Here is a 22,618-nt window from a genome sequence, read left to right as displayed (position 1 = left end):
ATCGCTGTGTAAACATATCAGAGAGACTCCACCTTCTCGTCCCTTTTCCACGAGCACAAACTTCATGACCCTGTGCTGTGGAGGAGGAGATTTCTGGTTTACAGGTCATGTGACACAGGTCAAGGTCCACTCCTAAGCAACAGGCCCACAGACCACATCACAGTTTGATCCAGCAGTAAGACTTTCTCATATGGCAGACATTCCTAGTAAAAGCAAGCACAACATTATACAAGTTCTTCAAATCAGGGTTGCCAAAATAATAAAGACTAGTGCAGCGCCCGTTCTAAACCTGCCTGTATGGAGTGGGCTGTTGACTTGTGGTGATGCTGGTTGCAGTTTTCTCTCTGACACTGTTTAAGGAACCTGTAGTAATTGAGCTGCAGCATATAAAGACTGACTGGTGGACTCAGTCTAAAGACACCTGAAGCCGAAGCTTAAATTTCAGTGAAGCTCGACTGAGTGTGCAGAACCTCAAAACTGGAGAAGCTGCTGCTGCTATAGAACGCTAGTAGCCTGTTTATTGAACGTATATACAGATTGAACGTATCGTGATTGCATCAAATTCAACACTGCACCTCCTTGGACTCGTAACAATACACAAGTGTGAAGACGATAAGATGAACCCTTCTTGAGATAGACAAGCCACCGACATTTTCGTGGAATTAGTCGATAGATGTTTGCACGTAAATGTTGTGGAATTTGACCCAAAGGGAAACTTCTTAATAACTTCAAGTTAGTGCAGAGAGACAAAGTGAAACATGGGGCCACAACCGAAAGATAAGTAAAGCAAAGCTGTCGGACAGGAAGATGAAAGAGCTCCCTGCCTGTTTCTGGCCCTGTGACCAAGACGGCAGCTTTGAAACATGCTGATAAGACTAAAACTCTCCGTAGGCTCATTCCACAAGGACGTCTTTGATATAGAAGTTGATGTTCTCCAAAAATGAGCAATAATGTGTGATCCAATGCTATAAGAACAGTATTATAGGCCACCTCTCACTTTAAGGTCCCTGTTTACAGTGTGTTTTAATCAAATCTCTGAGGGAGGCGAGTGCACGCCTACATGTTCAGATCTGCAAAACCTGTGACTCTGCAAACGGCTTTAGTCCTTTCAGGTGTATTGCTAATAGCATGGCAGGAATGTGTGTTTTAAGTGTGTGCTTAGCTCTCTCAATAACTGCCAAGGAAAATCATATTCAAAAGACTTACGTTTAATTGCTTTCAACTTTGCACAAACCCACTCCACCACATACAAAAGAGTGAATGGATAAAAGCAGCTGTGTGTTTTATCACCCTGTTTGAAGATATTATTATTTTCTAACTGTTTTGCTGACTGATAGTCTTGCTCTGTGTCAACACATGTGCTGTGAACAGGTTCAGCTTTCAGTCCACTACTGTTGACTTTTTATTTATACTAAGTCTTCACATCTAAAGGATGGATGGTTGAAAGATTCCTACAGGATTGATTCTAATGACCGTTCTCTCTGTCTTTTCATCTAGCACGGTCATCGGGTCAACATTTCAATTGTTCCAATACTTTTGATTTATAAATTAAAGCCTGAGATGATAATATTTCTGTTAGACAGCTATATTTTTACTTCCGCCAAGGAGGTTATGTTTGCCTCTGCGTTTGTCAGTATTTATCCGTGGAAGGATGACAAATGGGTTAAGGGAAATACACATTCAATTTTGGTGCAGATCCTGATCAGGGGTCAGATCAAGGAATTTCAGGCATGTTTAGGGGACTGATACTTCTGATATGAGGGTTAGGGTTAGGGTTAGGCAACTGTACATTTGATACTGATCTTACCTTTGGGGTCCTCTCTATGTGATTTAACTAAATCATACATTTATAGACACTTAAAGTAATTTATCAAGGGACTATCACATTATAACCATTACCTATCACAACATAGTTATATAATATGATCATCTTTAGATCACCTTTCCTTAAGTATTAGATTTAGCACAGGACTTTAAGGGGAGATTTCACACTCACCAGAGAGCATGAGATGAGAAGGGGCTGGTTGTCTTCACAGTGAACCTGACCTGGGTCAGAAGAGGGGCTCAACCACCTGTCCTCACATAAATGACCGGAGGGAAGGCCAAGAAAGAGAAAGATAGGGGAGTAGAGTCGGAGTGGGAAAGCAGAATGACAGATGGAGCATTATTCTTGTGTAACAACTCAGTTCTCGCTGCTCTTTCACTTTTCATCATGAGGTTTGGATGCACACGGTTTGAAGGAATGCACCGCGGGGCAGCCTGCGGGGTCGCCCTGACAGAGCATGGCTCCCCTCAGCATCATCTTTCCGACCCCTCCCTGTGTCAGACCCATGTCCTAACACGTCCAAGTTCAATATGTATCCTAAGCATCATCTGTGGTTGGTATTAATCAAACGTTTCCTTCTCCATTTAATAGATTCATTATTATCATTTAGCTTTTATGGTAATGCTGTCTGTTTTTTTGTCTAGAGGGCCATCAACATGTGAGACAGGAAACAAACCTCTCTAAAGATGTGTTGGCATTGCATTTACTGATGTCAAGTCTAGTACATTTGCACAGTTTCCATGAGTTCAAAGACAAGGGTTTGGCCTCCTGATTACCTTGGAAGGCGGTTACTGAGATTAATGGCTTTGCAGGTCATGTACGGGCACAACAAGGTTTCGCTCTCCTCTGTCCACCCCTGTTTACAGCTTTGTGGCCACAGGCTGCAGTGGGAGTGGAAAATATACAAGCTTAATTTGGTTCACTCCAATGCATGCAGACACAAGATAAAGCAGCTTTTTTTGGGTGATTTTCCCCCCCAAAAAATAGGCTTATCCCAAAACCCCTAAGGGCTCAAACAATCCTCTCCCTCTGTGGATCAATCATCTACACACACGCTGCAACGTTGTTTTTTTCAAATGTTGCTTTTCGTCGAGCTGTTTCTTGTCTACACCTTGTGAAAAAGGTGTTGGCTTCCAAAATTAGATGGTGAGGTTGTGAGAGTGGCTATTACTGACCTTTCCACAGACGCATCTCACTGAGGAAAAAACTTTACAGACAGGCAGTCAGACAGGCGGTTACAGTAAATTATTTTCATGAATACAAATAGACAGCAAAAAGAAAGACCTCCTTTAACAGTTCGTGAAACAATTCCCATTGCTCACACATTTCATATCTGACCATCATTTATATTAAAAATATTGTAATGTTGTGGAGAGGAATTGTCTGTATTTAAAGAGCTACAATTTAGGTTAAGGTATATTTAAAATAAGACAGTTAGTTAAAAGATTTGTTAAATATTTTGGAAAATAGAGTTGAATGAAAATATTGATATCACTTTCATATCGGCACAGACCATTGCAGCACTTAAAAAGTCTGTTAGATAACTGAGCATAGACACCGGAAACACATCAGACCACACACTGTAAGATTTTAATCTTTGTTAAGATATAACCTTTTTCATTAGTAAGCAATTATAATTAGAGGTGCAGGATGTGTCCCTTTGTTTATGGGTGTAATGCAACTCTAGAATGGTATCATAAACTTTGAACTCTTGGATACCTCCGCCATGGCCCAATGGTCCCCTTGAATTCAATCAAGATGTAGGATCCACAAATTAGTCGTATGTCAAAAGATCTTGCAATGTCAAAGATAATGATATAAACATTCCTGGAATTTACGTTTCAAGAAAGTCTATTTAGTCGTTTTTGACAAACAAACAGACAAACAAAAACAATGCATAAACTTATAAACAAAAACATTGATCTATTCCTTTTAATGTTATTAGAGCATAAACTTGATATGATCTCAACAGCCGTTCTCTACTGCTCATATAGCTGAGGTTGACATGCCCATGTTCACATATGTGCATATCTAAATATCAACACCCCATTTATTTTTACTGTCACACAACCACTGATACACACACCATAAATAAACAGCGAGCAAGAAAAATATATTTGCTCATAAAAGACAGATGTTGCAATAGGATATAAGATTAGACTTGGCTTCTTGCCTCCCATGAGAGAGAAAGAAAACACTCCCATAGTAAATTAACTTATGTATTGGGTTTGCAGGCCGGTGGAACAGTAGCAGCCAGTGCTGGAGAGTGGAAACTCCTCGGCCCTGAAGGCTTTCCACTGTGTAAGTCCGCAGCCCACATCTTCAGACCAAGGGTGATAAAAAGGCCATATCCCAAATTTTGAAAGAAATCCCTCTCCAGCAGCTCAACAATTTACAATCAGGCTTTTCTTAGAAATACTTCAGCACGGAGCCACTCCGCAAAGCAACGCTGCCCACAGTCAGTGCACTCTTTTCATCTTTTAGTATCTGATGCACTGTTGTAAGGCGCAACAAGTGGCAAATTATGTCTGGCTTATATATAAGACCTCCACAGACTCAGAGAATAATCCCTGCACTTCTATCAGCAGTTTAACAAAACCCTCTCATCCACATGTTGTTTTCATAATGGACCACTAGAAGAAACACTCTCAGACTGTTTGCTCAGTCCCTGAGAGGTCCTCACTGTGTTATTATTCTAGTGCCGACAGGGTGGGCTGTTTCACTGAAGGTATCACATTGACGACCTATTCTGTTTTCCCTCGAGTGGATGCAGTGCTCGAAGCATCAATGAGCCACTGTGGAGGGGAAGGAGTCTGACACGCAACCAAACAGGGCAGCTGTCAATCATCTACGAGGAATGCTTTGACTTCTGTAAGGCACAAAATAAAATTTAAAAAAAGGCACCTCATGTTCTTACAGTCATGAATTTATGCAGTCGTTTAAGCTTGCATTAATATAAATTACTTGTAAGATCTCTTGTTTTACCACCTGTAGATATTATTACCTCCACCAAGGAGATAATGTTTTTCATCTGTTTGTTTGTTAGCAGAATTATAGAAAAACTACTCAACTGATTCCCATGAGATTGTGTGGAGGGTGGGGCAAGACCCGAGGAAGCTCTAATGAAATTTTAGTGCAGTTCTAGGACAGGGGACAGATCCAGGAATATTTGTCCACTTTTTTCAACATTGCAACAGCATTTTTGTGGATTTCCTGGGGTAATAATTCATGGATCTTGATGAAAATGGTCAGACAGGTTTATGGGACTCAAAGTTAGGAGTGTGTGCAATTTTGCAATTTGGTGCAGATCCAAATAAAAATCCAGATATAGTGAATTTGAATGTGGTTTCGTATGGGGACTGTTTGGCCTTAGCAGATGTGTGTGCTCGCTGAGTGCAAATATATAAAAGTTGACTGGTGGGAAATAACATGACTAAACTGTGTCATAAAGACCATCTGTTTACTATGCAGGATGCTCTCAGGGAAGAGTAAACAGGAAAAAAAGGTGATGACTAAACCCCTACCCTGTAACACTCTTCATTCCTGCCAGGCGTCATGAAAGAAGCTCTTCAGTCATGACAAGCTCAAAAACCCACTCCAGCCAAAATCTCTCCCCTGGGGCAAAGAGAGTAGTTCTAGGTGTGGTTGCAGCTCTGGGAGTGAGACCGTTTTGCATGTAGAAGACTTTTTTTTAAATCTTCTTCTCATGGTAACTTCAAATACAACGTTAGGTTTGAATAACTTTAATAGCAGAATATATTTGCATGTGGAGAGTCTGTAAACATCTGCAGGAGCAGATGATGCAGCTGCTGGGCCACATAAACCAGAGGCTGCACCACCAGCTGACCATAGGAAGGGCCTTTGGGAGAGAGGTGGGATTTTTAGTGCAATGAAAAAAAATATCTGTGAGTGACCACAAGCTTTTACTAAGCTTGAATGGCCCCGTCCCCCCACGTCTCATTTGTAAGAAACGTTTTCACAGCAGCACCTACGTGTAAATGAAAACGTACTTGTCCTTATAGAAAAATGCCTTCAAATGCCCCACACTTGTGGTTAGGGATGTACAATACGTGGGACACTTGTAGGCACTTAACATTATAGCAAAATGCCTAGAAATGTCCCGACCAATCAGAATGAGCGGTATACTTCTAGGCACTTATCATTGAGACAAAATGCCTAGAAATGTCCCTCTCTTGTGGTTAGGGATCTGCAATATGTGGGACACTTGTAGTAACTTATCGTTACATAACTATGAGGACTTTCATCAAACTACAAAATCCAAATCCAGCCCACCATTTAACCTGACAATCATACAATACAGCAGGGCGTGGCCTTCATTTTCATTAATAGTCATTTATTGAATTCCACATATTTGTGGTTGCAGGCAAAATATCTTCAACACGAAGCCACAGAGAAAGCACACTAAATGTTGAACTGCAGCACCATCTACCTCCAGGAGTGAAGAGAAGCGTATTGCACCTGAAAGAGTCCTGACTGAGGTTTAACTTTTTTTTTTTTTACTTTCTCTCTATCAACACACGTTGAGGAGCTTCTCACAGAGCTTTTCTATGGCACGACTCAAAACTAACAATCCCTTCCAATATTTCATGGAATAAAAAGACATGTAGTCATTGAGGGATCAGCACAAGAAGACTTTTTTTTGTGTGCCGTGCATTACATGGCTCACCAATGAGGGAGGTGTATGACATGTTTGCTTTTTGTGTATAACTCTACAGTCGGTATAGGATTTAAAAGAATCGACGCGTCATCGAAGAAGAAAGGTAGACACTTTGATGGATGTGTTTATTGAAGTGTTAGGAAAGTGGGAGGTCATTTACATTTAATCTAAAACTCTCTATGAATTTAATTATTGTGTTGTGAAACACAGTAATTGATTCCTACTTTCAATAACAAGTTTAGACTTCATAACGTCAAACAATAAGTGCAAATGAAAAAACAATAACTCTTATAATACAAAAGCATCAATCATAGTCACTCTTCCATGTGTATAATAAGTACACATAGCACTTGGTGATTAATACTATCAACATGTCATTACACCAGGTAACTAATGGAAAATGATCTTTAATTGGTGTGGTTATATTATGATTTACAGAAGGTTGCTGCCCCCTTGAGGCGAGAGAAAAGGTAATTTGTAATTTTGCAGGACATTCTTAAGAATAAATAAATTCACTTTCAAGGTTGGAGTTCAGTGATAAGAGTCAAAAGAATCTTATTAGCAAAGCTTTTCCATAAAACAGGAAGTTTACCCACACTGATTCCAAATGTCATAAATGTCACTATTTATACATTGTAATAGAAAGATTTTTTCAATACAATTTGTAATTTTATCTATGTTTTTTTACAGGGGACAATGAACTATTAAGTTCAAAAAGCTGTTGTATCGCCAAAATCTTTGTTCCATTCAATGTACATGTTAAGACTGGTTGGGCTAACACTGGGTTTGATGCGCTTCAGGGAATCCTCAAAGTCTTTTATCTTGATGTTTCGCATCTGTGAATACACAAGAGGTTACCTATACAGAAAAATACTGTTTCTTCTCAAAGTAAATGAGCATAGAGAACATAACTGTAGTATCGCGAGTACTTTATCAACATTATCTCACCTCGTTCGCAGCCATACATCGGACTTGGTCTGGTCCCAACTCTGAGAGATAAATTTCACATTAAAATCAAAGAGATCCATCCCATAAAGGAGGACAAGGTATGAGTAAGGGATCAATACAATGATGTGACAAAGGGGTCCTACCTCTAATCGGCCCGAGAGCAGCATCTTTGGCTAATGACGTCAGATCACTGCCTGAATATCCTGCAGTTTGTCTATCAAGTAAAATGTCCAGGAATTAATGCAAAGCCATATAAAATGACTTTGTAAGACCTGCACGGTGTTTAAATATTAAACTCACTTCGAAAGAAAGGACAGCTCATTTTTGCTCAGAGGATTCCCGTGCTTTCCCAAAAGATTTTTCAGCAGCGTCAATCTTGTCTGGAGGAGAGAGAGTTAAAACATATGACTTAAGGAAGTGAAAAAATAAAAACATCATTTGAAAACTGACGAATAACCCACATCAGTTTATGAACTGTGACAGTAAATACCTGTTCATCTGGCAATGCCACATAGATCCTCTTTGCAAATCGCCTGCAGACAAATAGAAGAAAAAATTGAGACGACCTTGTCCAAACATACCAAATAATAACTGCATTAATATTGTAACTATATATGCAAGATTGCATAATATACCGTAGCACTGCTTCATCGAGCTCCTGAGGCCTGTTGGTTGCTCCCATTACAAGAACCCTATCATCCCCTCCTGACTGCACCTGCAACCAAGAGGTATGGTTGTGAAAATAACACGAGATAACGGTGACACCCGCACCTTGAAGAGGGTTCATGATCAAATGTCAGAGGCTGCTCTTACCCCATCAAACTCAATGAGGAACTCGGTTTTTAATCGACGAGAGGCATCGTGTTCTCCCTCCCGCCGTTCACAAAGCAAGCTGTCCACTTCATCTGAGGGTCAAATTCAAAAAAACAAGTAGAGGTTTATTCATAAGTTGAAATCTGGGGGATACAATTTGCTATTAGGGGCATATCTACTCTATAAATAAAGTGATACAAACCAATAAAGATGACGGAGGGCTGTAATTCTCTGGCAACTGCAAAAAGTGCTCGAACAAGCTTCTCGCCTTCTCCCACCTGTGATAATGATGACAGAGAAGTTCAAAGAAACAACAATGCCAATAAGTTAAATATAGCCTTGAGGCCTTCTCGAGACAAAGAAGTTTGAAAAATATGCTTTCTTACATATTTGGAGGTCAAAGTGGCAGCGCTGATGTTGAAGAATGTTGCATTTGACTCAGCCGCGACTGCTTTGGCCTTGAAAGAGGAGGTAAAGGCTTTGATTCTATCGAAAAACACTGAAGTAAGTTTATCAACTGGTAAATGCAAAAGAAAAAGCAAATGAACAAAGCCTCACTTACCAACATGGTTTTTCCATTTCCAGGTGGGCCAAATACAAGCAAACCACGTGCCGGAGATCTCAGGCCAGTAAAGAGCTGAATGGCATATCGTATGAGAAAAGGTATTACATGAAAATCTGAACATGAATAAGTTATCAGAGACAAAATGTCACCAAGTAATCACCTCTGGTCTTAAGGCAGGTAGGATGACGATCTCTTGGAGTGCTTGCTTGGCCAGATCCTGTCCCGCGATGTCTTCAAAGGACACAGACGCTCCGCTGCAATGAGCAGAGCAAACCACTTTAACCGTTTGTTCTTATTCACACGTCAATGTACAACAACAGCTCTAATGGCGGTGCTTCTAAATACCGATCAACAATTTCATTGAGAATCAAGTTGGCCAGTTTGCTGTCCACGTTCTTAAAGTTTTTCAAATCCCCCTTTGGTGGCTGTTTCCCGGCTGTGGGTTTTCCATTTTGAGCTCTTCCCGGCCGTGGGGTCACCTTGGCAAAAAACAAACAATAAACACATCAGAGGTTACAACCTCAAATAACTGGTCCCACATAGCACAGACATATCCTCACAGATTCAAGATTCAAGATTTGTATTTGTCTGCACAACATTAACATTAAGCAGTCGCTGGCAGTGAAATGCTTGAGTCTCAGGCTCTCTTCTAACAATGCTCAAGTAATTACACACTATACAATAAAATTAGATAGAAATAGTATAAAAAGCACAGTGACATCACCAGCACATGGTCTGGTTGATGCACCCATTATTAGTATACTATTGGGAAAATGAAAGGCATTGATTGAATGTATTTGATCAGTCACAATCACCTTGGGCGGTGCCGGGCCAATGGTGCACCTGCACGATAGTGTTTTGGGAACCTGTTAAGTGTGAGATTTGCCCGTTAGAGCGCACTGTTATTAAAATGGCTACTTCCCTGTTGAGAAAACATCAAAGAAAAAGTGGTGAATTCGTAGTTTTTGTGTCTGCCAGTCCACTGGGGTCCACTATAGTCCCTGTGACGTAAAGGTTGTCATCTACCTACGTCTGCTAGAGTTTACATGGACCCCCATGTGGACATCGGTGCAGCCAAAAACTGTGTGACGGCATTTAGCGTACGTTTCGACTGCGCATGCTCCGAGTACAATACATGCACCTACAGGAATGGAATGTGGGATCAGTTGTGTATGTGTGGAACACCAGACCAACGTGGCCCCTTATTTAGGTATGAATGGAACTGTGGGCACGTATGTGGGACTGGAAGGAGGACACAACGCTCAGTGGACACAAAACGTTGAAAGTATCGTCAACCCTTAAAAAGATATCTGGAGCTAAAAGTAGTCATAGAGCAGAATGCCACTTGACTATTAAGTAAAATAACAATGTAAATGTAATGTTTCAAGTCACCTTTGTGTCAGTGGATCTAGCCGGGGGTCTGACAGCAGTGGAGGGCCTGGTGTTAGTGGACACCCCAGGCTGGCTTTTAGGAACAGGCTTTGGCTGTTGAAGCACATGATTAGAGGGCTTCTTGGGTTCATATCTCCTCTTAGACGCCAGTGTTGCCTCTGTGAAACAAGAACAGTATTGATCCCCAGCATCCTTCCTCGGCCTGTGTAACATGACCAGTATCGTATTGTCTCGACTTCAGAACTGCACACAGCCAAGATGCCACTCACCTAACAGAGCGAGCCTGTCGTTTGCCATGGTCAGATTGTTGACCATTTTATCTTGTAGTCTCTTTGCTCGGTCATACTGATCTCCTGCTAATAGAACAAGGAGAGTAAGGCTAAAGGGTCCGCCTGTGTCCAATCATCACACTCTTGCACTGTTACGGCTCTTAATGAAGTTAGGCTGATTGAGTCACGTGAGAAACTGATGGAATCAATGTTTTATGTCTCGGATCCTAATTACGGGACATGCGGTCGTTACAGAGATACTGCACTTTCTGCAGCGGACTCTGTGACTTCGACTGGTCACATCTCCTTTAATGTAAGTCACAGAGAAATGGATCTCATGTTGTTTTGAAGCTCTTTTTTTTCAGTTCTACATTTATCAAAGCAGAAGGCTGTCTCCAGAATTGAAATTAACAGCATTATGAGCGATTATAAACCTGAGAATTCGTAAAATTGAGCTCAGTAACGTCGAGAGGTGAACACCAAGACAAACAGGGGATCTTACTTTGTATTTCCCTTCCCTCTGGCAGGGGTCAGGTGAATAAAACAACACAAACATCTGGGTGTTTGTTTGCAAGTTACCTTGTAGCGTGATCTCCACAGCGATCCCCTTTTCTAGCTCGGCAATGCCTTTCTTGTACCACTGCACTGCCTCCTCCTTTTCACCTGTTCTCAATGGGGACATGTTACATATGTAAATATCGAGCGGCCCCACACCACATCATCATCCACTGACAGCAACACAAACCTGTATCATCCTCGTCGATCCGTAGAGCCTTCGATATGTTTTCAAACGCCTGCTTGTGGTAGTTTTTAATAACTTCGCCGCAGTCCTTGCTCTTACTTGCGTTTATTTTGGCCGACATTACTCTCTCGCGACACTGACACCTTCTTCTTCCCAGAGTTCCCCACTGGAAATTGTGATACAGTCAGATTCTGTCTTTTAAATCGCATTTATAATCGCCTCAGACCTGCACCATACAATCGCTTTATCATCACATGTGTGGTTAGAACAACGGGTCTGCATCAACACGCTGATCTTTGGCCGATAAACTGCAGCTTCCCTGTGTTAGCTTCTCTGCCGCTTCCGCTGACAACAACACAGCTGGAAACCAATGTCAGGTGTCGTAAAACTGTCGTGTTTGAAATAGTGTGGAGCGGTATTCGGGCTCAGAAAACAGCAAATAGAGGAAGAGCCAGGGGGGTTCGTTAGACCACACAGAGTTATTAAAGTCAAGAGATACATATTAGTGACGTGTCTTTCCGTGTGGAGGCTTCGAAGCGTGTGTCTAGTGTTAGGAATTTAAATTCTAGCTGGTATGTGGGTCTGACTGAAACTATTTGCAACTGGGGGGGAGGGGGGGGGGGGCATGAGCAGTTTGAGCCAGATATAAGGCCTTTATACAAATGATTTATAAATAACCCTTGCTGCATATTGTTAATAATGAATCTTCTAATTGTTCTGAATTCTAACTTTAGGTATTAAACGATTATTCCCTTAGACTCATTCACATCAAATATAGCTCAAGTAGCTGTCGGATAAAGTTCTGGAGGTCGAACAGTGTGACTTTGTTGACATGGTTTTGTCTCATTGTTTTGGGTTCGAGGATCTTAATGTTTATACCAAGTGGACATTGTTTGGAATAGCAGGAACATCATATTCCTTTCTCTAATGGCCCACATGGCATCAGCTGGGTCAAGGCCTTTCATGAAGAGAACATTTTGCGTAGCAACTATCAGAGTAGTAGGAGCGTCACGAAGAGCGGCACCTTGTGACTTCATGTATTCCTGTGCCAAGAGGCGTGGACATGCCTGTGCACCAACAAGGGAAAACCAAATTGATTTGCGGTGACTCCCCTTCAATCTTTCAAAACCAATCATCTTAAATCTACTGTTAGAATTATATCAAACACCTTTTGTTCGGGGCCATTATTGACTTCCTATTGCTAACTTATTTAGCTTAGGCTGTGATAATTGTCCATGATCATGTTGTTCATTGCTTCTCAATAAATACTTGAATTGGATCAGTCCGGCTCTTCTCATATTTAGGATAAACCAACACGCTCAACACTAGTTATCCAGGAAGATTTGATGTGAAGCGCGTATCGAGGCCACTGTTGCCAAAGATATGTATGACTGTTGCCAAAGTAGCTATTGGCTGGCCTCAAAGTCACTGGAAGTCGCTAAATGACGTCATCGCCTAATTTGCACAATGTAATGGCCGCTGTATAAGGACATGCCTTACTTACGAAACTATATAGTATTACAGTGAAGTTATTTATTTAATAATTTCCTTAAAAGATATTTCACAAAATTATTATATATGAGATTTAAAAAAATGTTGTACTGTAGCATAGCCAGCTGACAGTAACTGCAAAACGACACATGCTTTCACGTCAGCTTCAAAATCCCCAGAAAGTCTCCAATATCTCCAGAAAAAGTCGCTAGTTTTTTCTCTAGTAGCTTTTGAAAAAAAAAGTTGCCAAGAGGATTTTGGCAACCTACATGATTCTTTATTTAGATTCCTGCTAAGCGGCCCCGCACCAATATGACCGTTGGTGACGTCGCACGTCACGTCGCAGGATGCCCACTGTTGTGGCACCAGTCTGCCGCTGGGGGGCGCTGTTTCCCCTCCAGCATTTAAAATATATACAAAAACGCGTTGCGAGTGTGAGGAGCCATTTTCAATATAATACTGATATTTACACGTTTTTACTTAACTCAAAGTGTATGTGTCATTCAACAGAAGCTTATTTAAACCACCTGATTAAATATAAATATATATATAGGAGGATTATTTTACGTACAACTTTATGTCGACTTTATATCAGATTACTATCATAGAACAGCTCACATTCACATTCATTAATGTGAAACCAGGAAAGTACCAGATTTCATATCAAATCATTTATTTTTTTGTCATCTCTTAATCGCTTAAATCAAATCTCTTCTGTCTGTCTCCATTTTGCACATCATCAAGCTTTTGCATATTTCAAATCTCTGTCACAATCTTTTCTTATATTCTGTAATAACAAAAAAAGAGGTCGTCCCTTTTTTCTCATCAAGCGTCCTCCTCTCTGCAGGTGGATCCCTTCCACACTTTATTCAGAGTCGAGGGTCTCTCCCTCCTCGGAGACGAGCAGATAAAGCCAGTGAATCCAGTGCTGTGGATGCCTGAGGACGTGCTGCAGAGAATCAGCCTGCAGCCTGACCTCCTGAGCTAGCAAAGCTCCCCACCATCACACCCACTCCACTGCTGGATGCCAGAAGCAGAGAGAGGACCACCACACATCCTAGTCCACAGACAGATTTCACATGCGGACAGCTCATCTCCGCTTGGAGAACTTTGGGATCTTGTCGACCTTAGAGAGAGGTTGATGCTACACTTTTCTCTGGTCTGGTCTTTTGGACACCCAATTGTGCTGAAGAAAAAAAAAAAATGTACAGAACCACAATGACTTCAAACCTGAATCAGACGTGTTAAACAGATTTCTTAGTCGTTGACAGATCAGAGAATTAAGGAGCATGTGTGGGTTTTATCACACAGTGCTAGATACATTTTAGCAATAACAGAGGAATCAGTCAATCACAGAGGAATATTCTAATGATTGGGGACAAATTGATGAATTCATTAAAGATCCATAGTTATCACGTCTTCCTCAGGTTTCTTCCATTTTTCCCTGCTCATTGTTTCTATGGAATTTTTTTACATTTCTTTGCCATGATCTATGTATCTATCTATATCAGTCCTTCTAAAAAGCGTTAGAACTCCTTCAAAACAGCAGTGTAGATATTCATTAAACAGAATATGATCAGAATATATAGTATCATGTTCCTGGTCATCAGAGAGATCGGTTAAATAAATCTCTGTGGTCAAATCCATCTTACTTTGAATTGAATGTTGGACTCTTTACAATTGTGCAAATCAAAGTAAAATCACGAAGACCCACTCACCAATCTCAGGTCTATGATTTCCTTCAACATGAACTGTATCCGAGAGGACGTCTTCCCCTCTGTGACGATCGTCTGCATCTGGTGAAAATACTTATCCATGATCCGCTGATGAGACACATAGGGAGAGAGACGGTTAAATGTTCAGCATGTCAAACACACCGCTGACAAAAAGTTCACATCACATCTTCATCCCTGCAAACAATGCAATTCTCTTAATATTTAATTTTGGAAAGGGAAACCAGCCTCATATTATCCTGTAGATTATATTCGAAGCTTTCAATCTGTAGCCCTTCAGACCTTTCTAAGACTGTAATAAAAGAAATTAAAGATTTATGTAAAATGTAGTAGCACCAGCTCACCTTGGCCACCATTAAATCAAATTCCTTGCCGATGGTGTTGAGCAGGCTGCAGAGACTCTCTAAAGAATCGTCATCGTAGTTGGTCAGCAGGTTTATCACGCAGTCATGCATGGCGGGCTCTTTTAGCATCTTGTGCTTGTAGAGCTCGCCGATGAACTTGATGTTACCGACTGACCGCCGCCGGATAATGTCCCTGGCTTCCTGCAACTCTTTCTGCAGTCGTTCACGATCAGTCTAATGGGACCAAGAAAACAAACCTCTTGAACACAGTTGATACAGAAACTAAAAGACGTTTCGGTAAAGATCCGGCATCACACTTACCGATGCAGCAGAGTCCAGCTCCTTCTGCCTCGTCCTAAATAGCGGTTCATCCTCTTTATAAAACTCCTTCCTACAACGGCTCAACAGCAGCTGGAGGAAGCTCACTGTGTTGCCCGGTTCGTCGGTGATGGGCACTTTGAGCTGCACATGAACAGGAAGTGGAATGAATTCAGTAGAGAACATAAGCATTAAATAAAATAAGTAATGAACTAACCCTGAAAAAACAGGAGCTTTCTGTGGGTTTAACATTTGTTTTTATAGATCGACAAATTCACATTTTTGTATCTGGGATATTTTGATTTTAATGACTAATATATATTTAAGGTTGTGTTATCAAATGATGGCAGACAGAAAATATAATAGTTTCTCTAGAACTCTTGTTAATAGAGTCTATAATTAAGGATATGCATGTTTAATAAATTGTGTTTTAAAAGGGATTATTGTGACTGATTTTCAAACTACTTAATAAATAGTGTGTGTCGTCTGGTGTAGACTCTATAGGCATCAAAATAATAAAACCTCATCATCACACTGTATTTAATTGTGTTGCTTTTCACATTTAACAAGTTGTTGACTGCATATTGAGACACTGTTTGCATACCCCTCTAATAGATGGTTAAAAGACCCCTTAATTCTTCCATTGTTTTTTGCATCTGATGAATGCGGCAGTTTACGAAAAAACTATATTTATGTACTTCTCTCAATTCAATTCAAACAATTACATTACAAACACAAGATCCCCTTGTTCCAAAGTCGACACAATTCTCTGCTCAACTAAGCGACCTGCTTACCGTGGCGAGGCAGCGGCACATGTTCCCGTAGGCCGCCGATAAAATGGGATCGTCGATGGCTTTCTCAAAAACCAGGTCAGTGACTCCTTTGAGCTGCTCTTCCGTTTCGATGGTCAAAGAAGTCACCTGCTTCATCACCTGGCTAAAGTTCTGAGGCGTCAGTTCGTTCAGGATGCTGCAGACCTTCTCGAACAGGTCCTGAGGGGAATAGGTCATAACAGGTACTTAAACTCTGAGGGCGTCAATCATAAAGACCAGTCTCGTGCTCCACATGAAAAACTACACCTGTTGTAAAGCTACTAGTGATACGGAAATTAAATACTCACAATGATTTTCCCATATTTACAGATTTAAACAACATTTTTACTGGAATTTCCAATACTTGGAAAATCTTCCATCACAAAGACTAACATAAATCATCATAAAAGTCTGTATATGTTATTTTATATATGCCCACTGCTTCAGTTTGTGTATATTTGGTCGTACCTGTGTTCCTTGTGCCTTTTGTTTCGCTGGGAGGCTTTTCCTATTCCTGCGTGGTTTCCGGGCCTTCTTTGATGTAGGAAGCTGAACATCGTTCTGCAAAGACAGGCTCATGATGTTCTTCCTGGGTGGTGGTCGCCGCGCCTCAAGGTTTATAGGCTTTACACAGGAAGAAAGGGAAAAACTGTATTATTACCATGACTCAATATCTTTTAAATTAGCCAAAATAATGGATTTTTAATTCCAGTGTTAAAGTTTGTGTGAGTTTCGTAAGAAAGGCAACATAAATATCATTTAGGTGACCCTCTCTTAAACTGCCATCCTGAAAAGCATGGGCGTGAGGTGGAAGCATGAACTAATCGACACAAATGCCCCTGTTATATGTCTTTTATCAGTAATAAGTAGAACATCTAAGAAACTTGTTTTTACCAATATCTGTATAAATCATAAAATATTATATGTTTCTGATTTTATAGCAGAATCTTAACAAGTCCTGACTCTGTTTTAGGTTCCAGCTTTAATTCAAGTGAACATTTCAAATCTCTCAGATCAATCTATCATTATCAAAATTTCAGCTTAAGTAATTTAAATGTTTGAAGTCTGTAGCCAGTTCTCCAGATTTCACCCAGAGGTCACTTCTGACAACGATTTCAGTTTCCATGGAACACGACGAGTTAGCACATGGTCATTGCTTGTCATTGTTTTTGTGATTCCAATGTAGAAATATAAGCAAATCAACTATGAGAGACAGAAAGTAAACAGCAGCTTCACGTCTCCTGTATGCAGTGTATTTGTACAATCCTCACAGTAGAAGGTAAGAAAAGGGTAGAATGGTAAGATCTGTGTCAAAGCCTAGGACAGCTCGTCTCACCTTGGCGAACTCTGGGCTCTTGTCGACCTTAGAGAGAGGTTGCACCTGCACCTTTCTTTGCTCCTCCTGCTTTTCAATATTTGCCTCCTTGTGGCTTTTAGTAATGGTTTTCAGACCCTGGTCTGGTCTTTTGGACACCCAATTGTGCTGAAGAAAACAAAATGTACAGAACCACAATGACTTCAAACCTGAATCAGACAGATTCTGTAGTGTTAAACAGATTTCGTTGCTCTTTATCTTTGACAGATCAGAGAATTAAGGAGCATGTGTGGGTTTTATCACACAATGTTAGATACATTTTGGCATTAACAGAGGAATCAGTAAATCACAGAGGAATATTCTAATGACTGGGGACACATTGATGAATTCATCAAAGATCCATAGTTATCGCGTCTTCCTCAGGTTTCTTCCATTTTTCCCTGTTAATTGTTTCTATGGAATTTTTTTACATTTCTTTGCCATGATCAATGTAATCTATCTATATCAGTCCTTCTAAAAAGCGTTAGAACTCCTTCAAAACAGAAGTGTAGATATTCATTAAACAGAATATGATCAGAATATATAGTATCATGTTCCTGGTCATCAGACAGATTGGTTAAATAAATCTCTGTGGTCAAATCCATCTTACTTTGAATTGAATGTTGGACTCTTTACAATTGTGCAAATCAAAGTAAAATCGTGAAAACCCACTCACCAATCTCAGGTCTATGATTTCCTTCAACATGAACTGTATCCGAGAGGACGTCTTCCCCTCTGTGACGATCGTCTGCATCTGGTGAAAATACTTATCCATGATCCGCTGGTGAGACACAGAGGGAGAGAGACGGTTAATTTGAGACATGAAGTTCATGTTCAGCATGTCTCCATTCAATCTACCAGACAGCAGGTTGCCGATATTGTTAAACTACAGAGTTGACCAATTGTCCAGTTTATCAGTTAGAACAATCCTGACTGCCTGAGATGAAACCGGAACATTTCCTCAACAGCAGCATGAAAACCTTGAAGTGTCCTTGTAAATCCGAATCACCTCTTAAAACACTTATTTGATACGTGCAGAAGAATACATCTTGGTTGGATGAAAGCAGAGACATGAACTGATCTTCAGCTGCACTAATGTCAAACACACTGCTGACAAAAATTTCACATCACATCTTCATCCCTGCAAACAATGCATTTCTCTTAATATTTAATTTTGGAAAGGGAAACCAGCCTCATATTATCCGGTAGATTATATTCGAAGCTTTCAATCTGTAGCCCTTCAGACCTTTCTAAGACTGTAATAAAAGAAATTTAAGATTTATGTAAAATGTAGTAGCACCAGCTCACCTTGGCCACCATTAAATCAAATTCCTTGCCGATGGTGTTGAGCAGGCTGCAGAGACTCTCTAAAGAATCGTCATCGTAGTTGGTCAGCAGGTTTATCACGCAGTCATGCATGGCGGGCTCTTTTAGCATCTTGTGCTTGTAGAGCTCGCCGATGAACTTGATGTTACCGACTGACCGCCGCCGGATAATGTCCCTGGCTTCCTGCAACTCTTTCTGCAGTCGTTCACGATCAGTCTAATGGGACCAAGAAAACAAACCTCTTGAACACAGTTGATACAGAAACTAAAAGACGTTTCGGTAAAGATCCGGCAACACACTTACCGATGCAGCAGAGTCCAGCTCCTTCTGCCTCGTCCTAAATAGCGGTTCATCCTCTTTATAAAACTCCTTCCTACAACGGCTCAACAGCAGCTGGAGGAAGCTCACTGTGTTGCCCGGTTCGTCGGTGATGGGCACTTTGAGCTGCACATGAACAGGAAGTGGAATGAATTCAGTAGAGAACATGAGCATTAAATAAAATAAGTAATGAACTAACCCTGAAAAAACAGGAGCTTTCTGTGGGTTTAACATTTGTTTTTATAGATCGACAAATTCACATTTTTGTATCTGGGATATTTTGATTTTAATGACTAATATATATTTAAAGTTATGTTATCAAATGATGGCAGACAGAAAATATAATAGTTTCTCTAGAACTCTTGTTAATAGAGTCTATAATTAAGGATATGCATGTTTAATAAATTTTGTTTTAAAGGGATTATTGTGACTGATTTTCAAACTCCTTAATAAATAGTGTGTGTCGTCTGGTGTAGACTCTAGAGGCATCAAAATAATAAAACCTCATCATCACACTGTATTGAATTGGGTTGCTTTTCACAGCATTATTCTGCTTCAAGGCAGAGCTGAATATGAACCAATTGCTCTATTGGCTGCATAAACATATAACAAGTTGTTGACTGCATATTGAGACACTGTTTGCATACCCCTCCAATAGATGGTTAAAAGACCCCTTAATTCTTTTATGTTTTTTGCTATATTTATGTACTTCTCTCAATTCAATTCAAACAATTGCTTTACAAACACAAGACTCTCTTGTTCCAAAGTCGACACACTTCTCTGCTCAACTAAGCAACCTGCTTACCGTGGCGAGGCAGCGGCACATGTTCCCGTAGGCCGCCGATAAAATGGGCTCGTCGATGGCTTTCTCAAAAACCAGGTCAGTGACTCCTATGAGCTGCTCCTCCGTTTCGATGGTCAAAGAAGTCACCTGCTTCATCACCTGGCTGAAGTTCTGAGGCGTCAGTTCGTTCAGGATGCTGCAAACCTTCTTGAACAGGTCCTGAGGGGAATAGGTCATAACAGGTACTTAAACTCTGAGGGCGTCAATCATAAAGACCAGCCCCACATGAAAAACTAGACCTGTTGTAAAGCTACTAGTGATACGAAAATTAAATGCTCACAATGATTTTCCTACATTTACAGATTTAAACAACATTTTTACTGGAATTTCCAATACTAAATCTTCCATCACAAAGACTAACATTAATCATTAGAAAAGTCTGTATATGTTATTTTATATATGCCCAGTGCTTTGTGGATTTCAGTTTGTGTATATTTGGTCATACCTGTGTTCCTTGTGCCCCTTGTTTAGCTGGGAGGCTTTTCCTATTCCTGCGTGGTTTCCGGGCCTTTTTTGATGTAGGAAGCTGAACATCGTTCTGCAAAGACAGGCTCATGATGTTCTTCCTGGGTGGTGGTCGCTTTGCCCGCGGGTTTATAGGCTTTACACAGGAAGAAAGGGAAAAACGTCCTTTAAATTAGCCAAAATAATGGATTTTCAATTCCAGTGTTAAAGTTTGTGTGAGTTTTGTAAGTAAGGCAACATAAATATCATTTAGGTGACCCTCTCTTAAACTGCCATAGTGAAAATCATGGGCGTGAGGAGGAAGCATGAACTAATCGACACAAATGTCGATATTTGAGTCCATGCTACCGATCCCAATATGTAATATAGTGATAACGTGGACAATCAGCCTTGGCGAACATATGATCTGTCTCTGAGTGCCTTTCTAGTTAAGCATATAAATTCTTATGAATTCTACAGTTAACATGTATGCTACATCCTGATTATGTTTGTCATTACATTGTATTCACACCCTTTCACATTTGTTGTGTTGCAGCTAAAATTCTCATCAGTCTAAACTCAATACCTCATAATGCAACATGAAACAGAAAACACTGTCATTCAGAAGGAGAATAGGGGAGTGCCTTGTTGCCCTTGCCGAGCATTGTGAATGCTCGGCAAGGGCGTGGAAGCGTCTGCTCTGACAGCTGAATATGTTGTTGAGTAAAAAACTCCTTCAGGAGAATATTTGTTAAACGTTTGTGTTTCTGTTTGAGCCAGCCTGCTAATGTGTGCCGCTCTTTTCAAAACAGATTACTGCAAAGACTCAGTTCCTGTCAACAAACTCACACAAACCTGGAAAACTAGCTGCAGGTAGCGTCACCATTACTATCACCTGACATCAGAGCAGGCAGTGCCAGTCATTACATTAGAAAGGCTAGTGTGATATGCGATCAATAATTTAGCATGGTCCTTGAAAGAGGTTATAAATATTGAAATGGCCCTTGATGGAAAAAAAAGGTTCCCCTACCCCTGAATGAGAGCAGACCTCAACAGTAAACAGGTAAGTGTGTTTCTTTCACCTGTGGGATGTCAGACTGTGCAGCCTGCGGGGGAGGGAAAGGCATGGGTGCCCTGGGCTTCATAATTGGCTGATTAGGTGGGTAGATAGCGGTAGGAGTCTGTGAGCCAGGCAGTTACGAGGGTCTGAGTCCTCTCGAAAAACTGTAGGTAAGTTGGGAGAGAAACACAGAAGACATTAAGTACGATCCCAGAGACACCGACTCATTTCTGCAGGCTGCCATGCTTTAATCTAAAGAACAAGATCAGTTTTTCAGACGACTTCACCATTTGGCCAACACATCTCTCACAGTGAGGCTCCCCTGGTGTTTAATCAGCCGCGAAAATAACTTAACAAAAAGTAACCAGCACCACAGATTTCTCTGAACTCTCATCATTGCTGCAGACCATTCATACCATCACATTTAAACCACTCGGAGGGATAAACTGCCTAATGATTTTCAAGCGGATATGCAGCCCTTTAAACTTCCTTTTATGCTTCAATAAACAACTCATAATTACCCTGAATTACTTCACTAAACTTTACAGAAATGTGAATGTAATATTTGAATTAAAAAAAATGAATCAGATTAATACCATCTACAAAGTAGGGGGCACAGACCTGCTTAGATACTTTGGTGCATTGGTTCTTATGGCCATTGATGCTTCAGCATTTAATTCAGAGAAAGTCAAATGATTTTCTGATAAGCTCAACAAATGCTGCACCAGACTCCACAGCCGTGAAACATATATACAAGTCAGGATGCAAAAGAGATGTAATAGACGTGGCAGACGCCAACAAATTACCTGATGATGCGTCACTGCTCAGTAGCAATCTGGTCGGTTGTGAGGAGATGTCCAGCAATCAGGGAGAGAAGTAGGAGCAAAATCTGCCTTTAAACATGAAATAAAAATGAAGGTGTCATTTTTTTATATATAGTATAATCAAAGGAACAGCAGAGCACATTATTAGAGAGCACAAATCTGCCTTTAAACCAAGGCGCAACATCCTGGAAAAGCTGCAGTTCACTGGGTGGCCACTAGTGGCTGGTTCCAAGAAGGAGTCAATTCCCAGTGATTCCAATGTTTAAAAGCCAGATTTCAGAGTAGAATTAAACCTGTTTCGACCGAGTTCAAAAAAACGTTTTAGTCTCTGTCAGGAGGTTCTTCCTTCATGACAATTCTGAGGGGGTTAATGATGGCGCCTGGTGAACACCTCCTACTAGCTTCAATTTCACTCTGCAGAAACCAACGGATGACATCACGGACCCTCCGTTCATTTATATATACAGTTTATGCTTTAATTAAACATAGACTTTTGGAAAATATAATATTGGGATAAT

The 22,618-nt window shown here is 40.6% G+C and overlaps 2 protein-coding genes across 5 annotated transcripts; both read right to left on the bottom strand.

The window, feature by feature from the left end:
• Positions 1–6,162: 6,162 nt before the first annotated feature.
• spast (spastin) lies at positions 6,163–11,600 on the bottom strand. Of its 4 annotated transcripts, none has more exons than XM_062401446.1 (17): positions 11,236–11,600; positions 11,070–11,153; positions 10,491–10,574; positions 10,222–10,379; positions 9,645–9,695; positions 9,175–9,308; positions 8,990–9,083; positions 8,827–8,901; positions 8,651–8,722; positions 8,467–8,542; positions 8,265–8,356; positions 8,087–8,166; positions 7,942–7,984; positions 7,752–7,831; positions 7,595–7,665; positions 7,452–7,492; positions 6,163–7,339 (listed from the first exon to the last, which is right to left on the bottom strand). In XM_062401446.1, exons 1-17 carry the CDS (start codon positions 11,351–11,353, stop codon positions 7,214–7,216), a joined length of 1,479 nt encoding a protein of 492 aa, XP_062257430.1. In that variant the 5' UTR covers positions 11,354–11,600; the 3' UTR covers positions 6,163–7,213. The 4 variants fall into 4 exon arrangements, with proteins under 4 accessions (XP_062257430.1, XP_062257429.1, XP_062257431.1 ...); XM_062401445.1 differs by having other exon boundaries at positions 10,491–10,577; positions 11,236–11,599; XM_062401447.1 differs by lacking the exon at positions 9,645–9,695 and having other exon boundaries at positions 10,491–10,577; positions 11,236–11,599.
• Positions 11,601–14,249: 2,649 nt separating this feature from the next.
• Positions 14,250–21,343, bottom strand: LOC133966578 (eukaryotic translation initiation factor 4 gamma 3-like). The gene is made up of 13 exons (XM_062401554.1): positions 21,299–21,343; positions 20,218–20,373; positions 19,734–19,931; positions 18,908–19,054; positions 18,593–18,826; positions 17,961–18,065; positions 17,267–17,413; positions 16,399–16,554; positions 15,913–16,110; positions 15,116–15,262; positions 14,801–15,034; positions 14,442–14,546; positions 14,250–14,258 (listed from the first exon to the last, which is right to left on the bottom strand). Exons 1-13 carry the CDS (start codon positions 21,341–21,343, stop codon positions 14,250–14,252), a joined length of 1,881 nt encoding a protein of 626 aa, XP_062257538.1.
• Positions 21,344–22,618: the final 1,275 nt, after the last annotated feature.

This window comes from Platichthys flesus, chromosome 12 (genome assembly GCF_949316205.1).
Source record: "Platichthys flesus chromosome 12, fPlaFle2.1, whole genome shotgun sequence".
Classification (NCBI taxonomy): domain Eukaryota; kingdom Metazoa; phylum Chordata; class Actinopteri; order Pleuronectiformes; family Pleuronectidae; genus Platichthys; species Platichthys flesus.
This window is presented reverse-complemented; position numbering and strand designations above follow the sequence as displayed.